We start from the raw sequence: 15,181 nt of genomic DNA, 5'->3' as shown, positions 1-15,181 counted from the left end.
TTAAGGTGCTGCTTTGCTTCGGTGTGCCGTTCAACAACACGTTCGTTCTCTGCGATATTGTGGCTTGGGGATTATTTATTTTAATCCGTGACGGTTTCTTTAATTTAGATCAAGAGATCGAGTTTCTCGAAGTGTAAATCTTGCTTTAAAGTTGAAGCCTTTGGATAAATCAAAATCCATCTCCCGTTTGATATCCATGGAAATAAATTTCTGCGTTCTGCTGCCGTTTGACCAAACTCTTTATACATAGTGAGTAATTTCATCATTTCTAGTTGAATCCTTGAACGTACTGACGTTATTCATCTGAAAATTAAGACCGTAAACTATCGTCAACATTTCATTTCAGCCAGATTCTTCCATCTCTCCTTTCACTATTCCGCAGATCTTTGCAATCTGGTATTTAGCTGGGACAGGCATTGTTAATGCCTGTTGCTTTTCAAAGTCCTGAATTTGAAGTGGAATGAGATCCCAACTCTGGTTTTGCATTTTTTCTCAATTTGACTGAAAATAAATGAAAGTTGTTAGTCGAACTACTAGTTATATAATGTAGAGACTTTAAATACCCAAGAAGCGTTTGTCGTCCCACTTAATATAATGCTCGTATTCTGCTACCCTAGAGACTGCATAAATAGAAAAAACTCAATCGGGTACGTCCACTATCATGCTCTTTACGATTCACAGCAGCAGTGTTAATCGAATGAATTCATCTGCTGGAATTTTGTCGTTAGTTTCACTTTTAGAATATCGTATTTTTAGTAGTAAGGGTACCAAGATTAGAACCGCAATTGCATTCCACTGCATCTTTGATTGAAATGAGTCAACTCACAGAAACTGCAATTATAACCGAACTCAGTCAAGTCGCTGCGTTACGCAGTCTACTAAGTTTGGGAACTACGGTGATGACGAGCTATCGGGTTTTCCAACCAGATCTGGTTTCATGTGCAAATCAAAATGTCCGATTGGAGAACTCGAAGTGTTGTTGCTCTTTGATGTGCTACTTGCATGCTTTTTACGGTTACCGTCACGTCATCTCGTTACTTCCAGCCAACATCCAGCCATCAGGGCTACTTGGAAGATTTCAGAAGCTTCCGGTGTTCCGTAAAGATTTTCTATGAATTCCACTGATAATGCAAAACCTTACCATAACCATCTTTCATCAATCGAAAACGAAGGTTTTTCTATCAACGTCATCACATTCACTTAAATTGAGAGCTTCAATGGGTGGTTCATGGTGGCAGCCTTTATGTTGGTATACGACTTCGAAGGAGATCGATAAACTACCGTCACTTTCGTCAGATAGTTTCCATTCGAACCAATGACTCATCAATAGTGACACGTGTACGCTGTTAATGCTTAAATTGGATTCTAACAGATTTTATTTGTTCTCCATGAAACTGAAAATAATAATTCAAGGATATTAGTCGGAATACTTCAAATTTGAAGAGACTTTTGTGTACCAAGAAATGTTTCTTGCCGTAAATTTTATCGCCCCACAGGATTATACGTGATCATTTGTTGGTACCGTGGATACCCTGCTTGGTGGGAAAGTATGCCGTAGGCTAACCACGCCTGCGCGTTCGTTTTTGCGTAAGTTGGCGGTACCAGTCTCTCCAATAACTTACGGATGTTACATCGATGTAGACTTGCTCTAATTTGCCTAAAATCCATCAGGATAGACAGGAAGATGATTATGAAGAGTGGGAAATAACAGCTGGTTATTGTTTCATAAAATTACCGGATATGTACATAAATTCGTCTTCGCTGTTATGGCAACCGATGGGGAATGGGCTGGATTTTGGTGTTTGCTCCAAGGACGCCTTGTCTTGTGGTTCCAGATTATTTTTTCTGCATTCTAGTAGTTTCATTAGCGTCGCAGCTGCTAGAATTATAATTGGAAATATTTGATTTTCATTAAAAATAATAATAACTTACCAGAATGCTAATATTGACGTTCGTTGTTTACTCAATAAATATCAAGCAGTTTGTTGACGTCCACATTGTACAAATAAAAAAAGGTGACCGCTTTTATGTTTCGAAAGATTGTTATTTTACATTTTTAATAAAATATTTATATGTTAGTAAATTCTCACATAAGCAGATGCATCAGTAGTTGATCGCCATTTTATTTTGTTTGATTATTAATTTTTCATATTTCTGACAGCTGTATGAAAATCATTAGGCGTTCCAGTGAAAATTATATGTATTCTCATTTGATTCAGCCCAAATACTAAACAATGATGAAACACGAATGATACACTGCTGGTTTTTGAGATGATAATCATAGGCATCATCGTTTACCTTTTTCGAATGCAAGCAATTCATTTGACGTTTTGTTACTCATTTGAAAATCACGAGCCTCTTCATTCCAATACAGACATGATGTCATTCGATTTTCAAGTCATTATTTTTTCGAATGATCGCCTTTCGAAATCGTCAACGTTGAGCTTTTGGGTTATTCATATGACAAATCATACGCTATATTGCAACAACTTTTGTTCAGTGTAGGAGTCAGGGTGGCCAGACCTACCGATTTATCGGTAGTCCTACCGATTTTGGTCTTCCCTACCGATTCACAGACGACCAAGACAAAACTACCGATATTTTGTTATTCCTACCGAAAACTACCGATTTTTATTGATTTTGGACACATCCTACTCAACATTCATTTTTTGGGTTGGATTTGTTCTGTTGTCAGTATTTTACAATTCTATGTCAATACTACGTTTTTGGGACAACAACCCGGCCTACCGATAACTACCGATAAACTTTTAGTGACCCTACCGATATTAAGGAATTCTATCTGGCCACCCTGCTAGGAGTGAACTTTGTTTTTGTTTGATGAAGTCGAATCAACGATCAACCGAATCAACAGCATCGAGATCGAACCGAAAAATTCGTGTGCGTTCGATATAAATCAACTAATATTTTGTTTGAATTATTTATAATTTCGTTATAAGCACGATTAAAATGAACCTGGAAAGCTTCGATGCATTGCATAAACGTTACGAATTTGTAAAGTTGAATTATCGAAACTTATGCAGGATCTGTGCAGAGACCAAAAACCTGCTGAATATTTTCTTGGACGGTAATTGTGACAAACGGATATTCAACGCTGAGCGGAACATAGGTTTCTTGCTCGGCAAAAAGTATTTCATGGCAAGTACTTACCCAAAACTTACCTTGATTCATGATCTTTGTCATAACATAACATTATTCGTTCGTTTACAGTTTGATCCGGAACAGGAAACCGGTCTGCCAAATAATATTTGTGAAAAATGTGTGGACAATTTGGTTCGCTGGCATCGCTTTCAGGAGGTTTACACAGCAACAACAAACTTGCTGCTAAAGGTGCGTGAACAGCTTGATTTGGATGTTCGTGTCAAAGAAAATCCTATTCCTGAAGAGGATGACGAAAAAAGCGATGGAGGTGATGAAAAATATACACAAGAGGAAGTATTATCCGCAGCGGAAAGCATTTATGAAATTGAATATCTTCAAAGTATACCGGAAGAAACAACGCTTGAAGACGTTACCATTGTTGAAAGGGTAGACGATAACAATTCGGACGATTTTGGCGAGCAAGACAAAGAATGTAAATATTCTCTTGAAGAATATTCAGACGTTTCTGACACGCTTATAGCAGACATTAAAGAAGAAAAAGTAACGAAGCAGTCGCATTCAGCCACCAATAAAACAAGAAAGGCCCGTGCTAGGAAAAGCACCCCTTCTGATGATGTTCAACCACAGAATTGTGGTAAGCAATGCCCCATTTGTGGTAGGGTAGTTAAGGCCAAGATGAAGCACCACATGTTGCGACATTCTGCTCCCGAGGGACGTCCCTTTAACTGTGACAAATGTGAAAAAGCCTACTCGTTTAAGCGTAGCCTAGCGGATCATATTCGGCAGGTTCATGAAAACGTGCGGTATCGTTGTGATGTATGCCAGAAAGAGTTTGTTAGTCGAGACGTTCTGCGGATTCACAAGAAATTGCACATGGACGAAACGTACCGTTGTGATATTTGCAGGCAAACCTTCCAGCAGCGTATTTACCTTCGCAAGCATATGGTGGTGCATGAAGGTAAACGGTTTAGCTGTAACGAGTGTGGAAAAAGTTTTCGATTTAAAGAATTAATGAAGCAGCACATGCGGATTCACACTGGCGAAAAACCGTTCCAATGTAGCTCATGTCCAAAAAGTTTCCGAACATCAAGCCATCTCAAGCAGCATCATCGAACGCACACACAGGCGAAAGTGTTCCAATGTAAACAATGCACAAGCGTAGCGTACGCCAGTAAAAAATCGTTGGATAGGCACATTTTGCTGGAGCATTCACAGGAAAAAGATCGGTAAGCGCAGCGGTTTTAGTTATCAATAAAAGGGTCATAGGAAGATGCTATGTTCACTTATCCGAACACGGTCATATATAATTGTAATTTGTTTATTGAGGGCTTTAACCGGGTGGTCATTCGTCCGTACGCTCATATGTTTGAAATGTGGGATTGATTCGAACGGGATGTTACATTCTTTTTATACACTAAATAGTGTATAAAAAGAATGTAGGGTAAAAATAAAATCTACGTGAGAACTGGAAAACGGGAATGTTCTGAGTCTATAAGGGTCGAACAAATATCTAGAAAGCATTTCAATTGTTTCTCGCATTGTTGCTTAATTGAATCATATCCCAAAACAAAGATGAAGTTCTCTCCAGATGTTGTACACCATCACCGTGTACTTAAATTACCTACAGTTAAACATTTTACTGTAACGGTGTTAAGTCACATAACGCATTAAAATTCTGATTTAGTAATTTCCTACCAAATGGGCTGCCCCGGTTGTGATACATTCCAATATCTATATCTATTAAGCCATATTCCTTTAAACTTCTTAAAAATATTAAAATATGTATTCAGTGAGCGAATGGTTTAATATATTTTCTACACAGCTATCATTAAGTACAGATCGGTAGTATGCATGTTAAGTGCTTTTTCAAGCGAGTATGTACCGGTTGTTTTTTTGGCTTTTTAGACTCTTATGTTAGGGACCATTCATAAATTACGTAACGCAAAAATTGCCCAAATTTGACTCCCCCCTCCCCCCATGTAACAAATTGTCACAAATTTCTTCATCCCCCCCTCCCCTGTTACGTAACAAATTCCTAGAATTTTTTTTTTCTTCGGCGAAAACATGTTACGTAACGATCTAGCTAACTCCCCTTCCCCCCTATGTCACAAAATCTCACAACTTGTTGTACCACCTCCCCCCCCCCCCCCTAAAAGCGTTACGTAATTTATGAATGGTCCCTTATGAGTATGTACCGGTTGTTTTTTGGCTTTTTAGACTCTTATGTTATGACTTCATTATGTTAAATTGCTGGCGTATATGGTCAACTAAATAAACATTTATTTTATTTTAAGCGACAAACAACACAGCGAAAAGTTCAACGGACTACACATAGTTTTATGTAGAATTTATGCTAGGAAACCATTCAGGAAAAAACATACATCTTAATGATTGGCTAGAGGATAGGGTTTCCGAGGTCATGGAGAAAAAGAATAAAATGTGTAACGATTGTTAGAGGTGGATTTTGTTATGATGTTACATTTGTTGAACACACAAATCCAGAGAATTTTTTACTGATGGGACTTGTTTTTGACCATTTCTAATATCGCTCGCGGCACGTCCATTGTCTGGTCATCGATCAGCACTATATCAAAGGTGTCCATGTATCGGGGCAGATTCTGTTCGGGCTGTAGGTCAAAATATATATTAGCATTTCTTCACATCGTCAACTTCAAACACTTACATGATCAAACAGAAATCCAATTTTGAGCACATGTGACGATGTTGGAATGCCATCGGCCATACCAGCGTCTCCTAGTGAGTCCCCCATCACAATAACATGATCCCGGTCGTGCACGAGATCATAATATTCAGTCCCTTTCAGGGCAGTTTCATTCTTGTTGAACGTATGGATCATTTTATCCTGTAATCCGTTCAGTTTTCCATCTGCACCATATTGCAGAAAGTTTGAGATCACCTTTACATTCGGGTACATTACATTGGCCTGCCGAAGGACCGATACGACCGAGTCTCCCAGGCCGGCGGAAAACACCAGACACGGTACGCGTAGGTTACTCAGATCACTAAACATTTGATGCGTTCCATCGCGCAGACCTTCCTTGAACCGCTTGGCTACTTCTGCAATTTCTTCCTGTGGTAGAGGAAAACCCCTTGAAATGAAAGACGAACCTTAGTGCTGTGCAATTATAGGTAACGATTCAATAACAGTAGCGTCTCTGCGCGATAAGCTAACTATTCTACGTATCATTACGGGCAGTTGCAAGTATTTCTACAGAAACAAAGCTTTTTATACTCACTTCAGCAGCTCACCCGTCTTAGTCCACCACTCAATCATGTAGACTATTTTCTCATCCAGTGGCATGTGGGGATCGATTTCGATGGGCCGGTACTTATCAAATAACTTCTCCAATTCTTTTAGGACACTCGCGGGTATCGATTTGCATTCATGAAACATTCCGAAACTTGTGAGAATCTTTTCCCCACTGCTAAGTTTTTGCTTAGTTATTGTGTAATCGAAATCTGTCACCAACTGCAGTTTATCGATTCCTCCAGCGACTAGTTCGTTCAGCATGTGCTCCACTTTGTCCGGATCGCGAATGTTCACGTGCCCTGCCTTCAGGACGGTTATTTCGTCGAGCTGAAATCTTCGCTGTCCCACCATTATGCTTCGAGCTGCTACGAATGCTTGCCAGAAACGAATTTTGCTTACAACTGATGAACCACTGTACAGATTCTGCACGAACGTGCGATGTCAGCTTTTTTTTTGTTTTACGTCAAACCCTAGCAACTGAGGGGAGCTAGGCGGAGGTAAAAGCGATTTATCGGAGTGTTCTTGCTTTTATTTATAAATTTTTCTCTTTCGTGCGAATAGTCACTTGGTGTTGCGACGCGAACTGTAGAACCAACATGAAAGATAATGCACTCGACGAACAGCTGAGATGAATATACGATGAAACTCTAGACACCTATACACATTTACTGATAGAGCAGTATCTGTGCTGCTTTTTCCAATCCTTGTGGCCCTTGTGCTTCCACGAATTGTTTGTTTATTACATGTTGAATACCCTTATCTACAAACAATATTAACAATATCAAACGGTTGATTAGGAACGCCTTTTATGAGACTCTAGTCACTGGACAGATCATTTGTGCCTTTCTCATATAAAGAAAAGCTATGCAATCACTAAAAATCGGCTTTTGAACCGAGGCCCTGGAAGCTGTCATATACCATTCGATTCGCCGAGATCGAAAAACGTCTGCGTGTGTACGTATGTGTGTGTTATTTAAACTCACAATTTTCTCAGAGATGGATGAACCGGTTTTCACAAACCTAGTTTCATCTTAAGCTATAACGGTCGTATAAGCTGCTGTTGAATTTTTGATTGATCCGACTTCCGGTTCCGGAGTTACGGGTTGAAGAGTGCGGTCACACAGCTAATTCCCATATAAACTGGTACCATGATGTCCAAATGATGTAAAGCATTAATTTGTATGCAACATGACTATAGTTTGCGGGTCTGGATAACTAATGCTCAATTAAAGTAGCTTTGGGCACATTAGTCAACAATGACGGTTCATGATATCCCCGGGGAACTCGCCAAGTTCCTAAGCTAATATCACACCTATTCCCCAGTGAATTCTCTACCGATTTTTACAAACATGATTTGAAATGAAAAAGATACAAGACCATTGACTGCTGCTGACTTTCAATCGGTTCTGACTCTTGGAATGTTGGTTCCGGAATTACAGGTTGGCTAGTAAGGTTACACTGGAATTGAAATTGACTAAAAACTATTGAAATAGTCAAGACATTACTTCAATTCGTACGTCTAGATCACTGATTGCCAACCAAACATTCTTTGAATATATTGTCCACTATCCACGATTCCGGAATTCCGGGCGTATTCCACAATCAAAGTTACTTCCGTTCTTCGGTGATGAGTGAACCGATTTTATCAAATCAAATGGAAGGCAAAATATGCAGTTGAATATTCCTTCGCCATCTTACTCCCCGCCTTGCACTTACACCTCCCTCCTTCATCACTCCCCTTGGACCGCCGTCACACCCGCATTTCCTTCATCCACATAAGATGAAGTATTTCTGACGCATCCTCCACTCACACTCTACTAACCCCCCTACACTTCCAAACCTATTCCACCAACATTTCAAAATATAATCACATGAAGATACCATTGAACTCATACTGATTAAGCTAATTAAATTTTATACTTTTTGCTTTTCTCATATAGAAAGGTTATGCAATTGTTCCAAAAACTGACATTCTGAGGCCCGGAGGGCTGAGTCTCATATACCATTCGACTCAGTTCGAGATCGCAAAATGACTGTGTGTGTACACTCAAGTTTTTTTTACGCGGTTTTTTTTTGCGCGGTATTTTTTTACGCGGTTTTTTTTACGCGGATTTTGAAATTTACGCGGTTTTCATTTACGCGGAGTTTGAAATTTACGCGGTTTTCATTTACGCGGTTTTTGAAATTTACGCGGTTTTCATTTACGCGGATTTTGAAATTTACGCGGTATCCATCAATGAGGTTCCCTTTATCGCGGATTCTTAAATTTAAGTGGTCTTCATTTACGCGGATTTTGAAATTTACGCGGTTTTCATTTACGCGGATTTTGAAATTTACGCGGTTTTCATTTACGCGGATTTTGAAATTTACGCGGTTTTCATTTACGCGGATTTTGAAATTTACGCGGTTTTCATTTACGCGGATTTTGAAATTTACGCGGTTTTCATTTACGCGGTTCGTATCCCCCGCGTAAAAAAAAACCTGAGTGTATGTATGTATGTGTGTGTAAGTGCGGATTTATTTACAAAATGTCCACATCGGTTTCTCAGATGGCTAAACCGATTTTTACAAACTTGGATTCAAATGAAAGGTATTATATTACCATAGGTTGCTATTGAATTTCATTTTGATCCGACATTTCGTTCCGGAGTTACGAGTTGAAGAGCACGGTTACAAAAAAAATTTGTTATGATTTGTCCACATCGGTTTCTCGAAGTTTTCTGAACCGGTTTCGACAACAAGGTACAACGTTTCCATCAGCTGCTATTGAATGTTGTGTGGATCCGAGTTCTGGTTTCTGAATTACAGGATGATGAGTACGATCACGCAGCAAATCCCGATTCTAACGAATTCTGCGATGAATGTAAAAAGGTGAAAATTTTTCCAAAATGTAACCACAGCTGCTTGAATTTGTAGATTTGTAGTAGTCCCAGCAGAAGCATCCAAATTCAGAATAACGGTGATATCGGTTTCTCGGGGATGGCTAGACCGATTTGATCAATTTAGTCTCAAATGAAAGGTACTGCGTCCCTGGAAACTGATTCGAGGGGAAAGCTTAAAAGTAGTTTAAACTGGAAAAATAAGTTGTTCCCACTTACCTTACTAACAATGGCATTGCTCATGAGAAAGTGACGTTAAGGGTTAAGGTAGTGTGATGCGGCTTTGCCACGTAGTCGAGTCCAAGGATTCGAAGCGGCGCAAAGCCGCTGAGAAACCGACGGACGAGGTGGTTTTGATCTTGCTATCGAAGGGTGCAATCATTCCTGTAATCCACTCGTTTGCCAGGTATACTCATACATAGGGGTTACCTCTAGTTTAAGTCTGACTGAGCGGCAGCGAATGAAGCGATGTGGCGTAGCCACATTCGGCACTGACATTTTATTTTTGTAAATAAATACTATCCTATTGTTACTAAGATCAAAACCACCCCGTCCGTCTGTTTCTCAGCGGCTTTGCGCCGCTTCGAATCCTTGGACTCGACTATGCGGCAAAGCCGCATCACACTACCTTCACCCTTAACGTCATTTTCTAATGAGCAATGTCATTGTTATAAAGGTAAGTGGGAACAACTTATTTTTCCAGTTTAAAGTACTTTAAAGCTTTCCCCCCGAATTTTCATTGCTTGTTATAAAATAGGCCTTATAGAACCATTTCCAAAAGAAATTAACTCTTTTTTCGAAAAAGCCGCGATTCGGAATAATTACCCGACTTCCGGCTCCGAAGTTACGTGTTATGGAGTAAGGTCACATAGAAATTTTCGATTTAAACAGATACCGCGATGAATGCAAAAAGGTAAAATTTTTGCTAAAATCGGCGCCAAATAACTTCCCAAGTAACCACTAAGCATTAAAGCAAGCATTATATTCACCTTATAACAGCTTTTCGATGCTTATAGGTTCTATACAAGCCTTGCAAATGTCTATAAGCTTTATACAAGCTTTGCTAATGCTTATAAGCACTACGAATTTTAAGCATTAAAACAGGTCGTATATGGGTATATGAGGCTCTATTGTAGAGCTTATAAACCCTGTTCATATAAGCCAGATACGGTAGTCACCGATGCCATTTTAATGCCTGTTATAGTTGACATTTCCATAACTCTAAACAATAAACTCCCAATCAAAACAAATATGATATGAGATACATTCTAAGCATAAGAAAACTATCAGCTTCCGAGGTTTGGTCATGTCGTCGTAAACAAATTAAAGGACACAAAACCTTCGAGCCATACATGATTTGTTTCAATTTAGCATATATCTAATGATAGTTTTAAAAAATATGATCAAAACCTTGCGCCCAATTATAAGAAAGGCAAATATCAGCTAGTTTAACCAACTCCCAAATGGATCAAACAGCAAACGCGCTGGAGCAAAGTAACTTCCAAATCTTCTAAAGGTAGAAGTTCGAACCTGGAACGCACGCCGCACTGCAAAAAAAAATCAAACGGCGCATGCGATAGAAAGACCATGAAAGAAAGAACGAGAGAAAACTTTTTATTCCCTGTTCTTGTTTTGTTTTTTTTTTCAAGCAGTGGGTTATACCCACCACAAATTATTTTGACATATCACCATAGGCGCGGTCGAAAAAGTAGGAGTAGGCAGTATATCAGCCGAATATTTCGCCAAAAGTGGCCTTTAAGCAACACTAAAGTACGATATTGCACCTATAAGCTCTGCTACCCTTGATCTATAAGCGACTATAAAACCGAATTGATACCATTTTCACGGCTTAGTGGTTACTTGGGTTGCATTTGCAATTCTAGGTTACTGACGACCAACCGATGTATCGTTAACCGCATTGACCACCATAGACGGTTCCGGAAGTGCCCCGGAAAAGTAGTCATCTTTCAAAATTAACAAAGTCACATAAGTTTCCCGGAGAAAGTTTGGCAACATTGAACCCACAGTGGTTAGCCAATTATTTCAACGCTTTTTCTTGAAAAGGGCGATACTAGCAGTGACACCATTCAAAGAAAATCAACAGTGAATATTTCCAGACTTGGTTTTATTTCCTATTTAAGAACTATTGTGTTTTTTACATGCTAGATTGCATGATTCAGGGATCGAAACCCAAAACTTAGTATTTGAAATTATTAAATTAAAATTTGTTTTGCCTTTCTCATATAAAGAAAGGCTATGCAATCACTGTAAAAATCGACTTTTTAACCGAGGCCCGGAGGGCCGAGTGTCATACACCATTCGATTCAGTTCGTCGAGATCGGCAAATGTCTGTGTGTGTGTATGTATGTGTGTGTATGTGTGTGTATGTGTGTGTGTCATTTAAACTCACACAATTTTCTCAGAGATGGCTGAACCGATTTTCGCAAACTTAGTTTCATCTGAAAGGTATAACGCTCCCATAAGCTGCTATTGAATTTTTAGTTGATCCGACTTCCGGTTCCGGAGTTACGGGTTGAAGAGTGCGGTCACACAGCAAATTCCCATATAAACTGGTACCACCATGATGTTCAAATGATGTAAAACATATTAAAATTGATGTAACATTACTCTAGTTTGCGGGTCTGGATCACTAATGATCAATCAAAGCAGCTTTGATCACATTGGCCACCTATGACGGTTCATGACGCCCCCGGGGAACCCGCCAAGTTCCTAAGCTAATATCACACCCATTCCCCAACGAATTCTCTACCGATTTTTACAAACTTGATTTCAAATGAAAGATACAGTAATGCCATTGACTGCTGCTGAATTTCATTCTGTTCTGACTCTTGCTTCCGGAGTTACAGGGGTGTTAGTAAGGATACACTGGAATTTCCCATATAAATCGGTACAATCGTAATACCTCAGAGGCTAAAAACTATTGAAATGGTCACCAAATTACTTCTAATCGCAGATCTAGATCACTGATTGCCAATCAAACATTCTTTGAATATATTGTCCACTATCGACGATTCCGGAATTCCGGGCATATTCCACAATTAAAGTCACATCGGTTCTTCGGTGATGACTGAACCGATTTTCTCAAACCAAGTCTCAAATGGAAGGCAAAATATGCAGTTGAGTATTACGTCGCCGCCCCTCCTACCCCCGCCTTGCCCTTACACCTCCCTCCTTCATCACTCCCCTCCCCTTGGACCAGCCTCACGCCCGCATTTCCTTCATCCACCCCGTATACCGAAATAAGATGAAGGATTTCTGACGCATCCTCCACTCTCACTCTACTAACCCCCCATTCCCTCCACTTTCAAACCCATTCCACCAACATTTTAAAATATAATTACATGAAGATAACATTGAACTCATGCTGATTAAGGTAATTAAATACTATTCTTTTGCCTTTCTCATATAGAAAGGTTATGCAATTGCTCCAAAAACCGACTTCCTAACCGAAGCCCGGAGGGCCGAGTCTCATATAACATTCGACTCAGTTCGCCGAGATCGCAAAAGATCTGTGTGTATGTATGTGTGTTTGTATGTGCGTATGTATGTGTGCATGTATGTATGTATGTATGTATGTATGTATGTATGTATGTATGTATGTATGTATGTATGTATGTGTGTGTATGTGCGGATTTGTTAACAAAATGTCCACATCGGTTTCTCGGGGATGGTTGAACCGATTTTTAGAAACTAAGATTCAAATGAAAGGTATACTATTCTCATAGGTTGCTATTGAATTTCATTTTCAACCGACATCTTGTTCCGGATTACGAGTTGAAGAGTATGGTTACAAAACAAAATTTGTTGATTTGTCCACATCGGTTTCTCGGAATTTTCTGAACCGATTTTGACAAACTTGATTTTAAATGGAAGGTCCATCAGCTGCTGTTGAATTTTGTGTGGATCCGAGTTCTGGTTCCTGAATTACAGGGTGATACGTACGATCACGCAACAAATCTCGATTCTAACGAATTCTGCGATGAATGTAAAAAGGTAAAATTTTTGCCTTTCTCAATAGAAAGGTATTGCAATTGCTCTGAAAACCGACTTTTTAACGGAGGCCCGGAGGGCCGAGTGGCATATACCATTCGATTCAGTTCGTCGAGTTCGGCAAATGTCTGAGCGTGTGTATGTATGTGTGTATGTATGTATGTGTGTGTATGTGCGTCTGTGTGTGTATGTGACCAAAAATGTCACTCATTTTTCTCAGAGCTGGCTGAACCGATTTTGACAAACTTAGTCTCAAATGAAAGATACAACGTTCCCATAGGCTGCTATTGAATTTCTGATGGATCCGACTTCCGGTTCCGGAATTACAGGGTGGTGAGCACGATCACGCAGAAAATGTCGATTTTAATAAATTCTGCAATGAATGTATAAAGGTGAAAATTTTTCCAAAATATGACCACAACTGCTTCGATTTGTAGTATTAGGTCACTAACATCCATTCAAAGTCTTTTTGGCCCCATTGGCCACCATCATCGGTTCTGGAAGCCCCGGCGGAAGTATCCAAATTCAGAATAACAGTCACATCGGTTTCCCGGAGATGGCTAGACCGATTCAACCAAACTTAGTCTCAAATGAAAGGTGTTGCGCCTTCGTAAATGGTTATTTAATTTCATCCCGATCTGACTTCCGGTTCCGGAGTTACAGGTTGTGGCGTGCGATCACATAGCAAATTGCGATTCAAACCGATACTCAGATGAAAGCAAAAAAGGTAAAAATTTCGCTAAAATGTCTCTCAAACAACTTAAATTTGCTGTTCTAGGTCATCGACGGCCAACCAAACTTTCGTTGACTACATTGACCACCATAGACGGTTCCGGAAGTGCCCGGGAAAAGCGGCCATCTTTCAAAATTGACGTACTCACATCAGTTTCCCGGAAATGGTTGGGCCGATTTTCACAAACACTGTCCCAAATGATAGCTATAGTATCCCCACAGATGTCTATAAAATTTCGTACGGATCGCTTGGATGCGTCCGGAAATATAGACTAATCCATCCGGTCACATATGAAATTCCCATATAAGCCGGAACTAAATTTTTTTTCAAAGGGGGGACCCCATGAAATTTCAGAAATCAAATTCGTTTTTGATGCCAAACATCTTTAAAATGCATGAAACGTCGAGATTTTATGTTATCTCGAAAAAATTTTTTTTATGAAGATCGACTTTTTGGGACTGCCGATTTCGCACCTTTTTGCCTTTCTCATATAAAGAAAGGCTATGCAATCACTGTAAAAATCGACTTTTTAACCGAGGCCCGGAGGGCCGAGTGTCATACACCATTCGATTCAGTTCGTCGAGATCGGCAAATGTCTGTGTGTGTGTATGTCAGTGCTGGGAAAATCACCAAAAATCAAAAATCATCAGTGATAATTATCACTGCTGATCATGCTGTGCTGTGATCACAACCATAAAAAATCGCTAGTGATTTTCTCTGAAGCGATAATGTGCTAGCAAAAAATCATTGCAACAAAATCACCGCCTGTGATCACGGCCTGATTATGATTTTTTTTTTATCAGGATTATGAAGTTGAGAAAATCAGGTACGATAGAAAAGATGCAAAATCGGGGTTGATGGTATTGTACATGATTATTGTAAGAAACTCCTTATGATGATGATTTAGCCAAATGATTTTGGGAGTGAGAGCGATCCAGCACACATGTAGGGATGCAAAATAATCCAAATGCTAACGATTTCAGCTTTTCGGGAAAGTGTTTTATATTGAAGGACAAGTTGTTGGTAGTTGAAAATCAATAGTTTTGGACCTTTTCAATGCACAGGGGGGTCCGCCGATGTGTCAAAATGGAATTTTTACAACTTTTCGGGAAAGTGTTTTATATTGAAGGACAAGTTGTTGGTAGTTGAAAATCAATAGTTTTGGAC

The 15,181-nt window shown here is 39.5% G+C and overlaps 2 protein-coding genes and 1 long non-coding RNA gene across 3 annotated transcripts in view; 1 reads left to right on the top strand and 2 right to left on the bottom strand.

The window, feature by feature from the left end:
• Positions 1-572: 572 nt before the first annotated feature.
• LOC131691195 (uncharacterized) lies at positions 573-2,436 on the bottom strand. The gene is made up of 4 exons (XR_009305733.1): positions 1,933-2,436; positions 1,736-1,876; positions 1,458-1,657; positions 573-1,394 (listed from the first exon to the last, which is right to left on the bottom strand). It is a non-coding gene; the product is annotated as an uncharacterized LOC131691195 (long non-coding RNA).
• A 392-nt stretch (positions 2,437-2,828) lies between these two features.
• The window catches only part of LOC131687263 (uncharacterized), a 43,514-nt gene continuing 31,161 nt past the window's right edge, over positions 2,829-15,181 (top strand). Inside the window, exons 1-2 of the mRNA XM_058971335.1 lie at positions 2,829-3,156; positions 3,229-4,347. Of these exons, the coding sequence (XP_058827318.1) occupies positions 2,968-3,156; positions 3,229-4,347 (1,308 nt within the window). The 5' untranslated portion in view covers positions 2,829-2,967. The remainder of the gene's footprint in view (positions 3,157-3,228; positions 4,348-15,181) is intronic.
• LOC131694252 (7-methylguanosine phosphate-specific 5'-nucleotidase) lies at positions 5,379-8,401 on the bottom strand. The gene is made up of 3 exons (XM_058982802.1): positions 6,378-8,401; positions 5,804-6,230; positions 5,379-5,747 (listed from the first exon to the last, which is right to left on the bottom strand). Exons 1-3 carry the CDS (start codon positions 6,740-6,742, stop codon positions 5,631-5,633), a joined length of 909 nt encoding a protein of 302 aa, XP_058838785.1. The 5' UTR covers positions 6,743-8,401; the 3' UTR covers positions 5,379-5,630.

This window comes from Topomyia yanbarensis, chromosome 3 (genome assembly GCF_030247195.1).
Source record: "Topomyia yanbarensis strain Yona2022 chromosome 3, ASM3024719v1, whole genome shotgun sequence".
Classification (NCBI taxonomy): Eukaryota; Metazoa; Arthropoda; class Insecta; order Diptera; family Culicidae; genus Topomyia; species Topomyia yanbarensis.
This window is presented reverse-complemented; position numbering and strand designations above follow the sequence as displayed.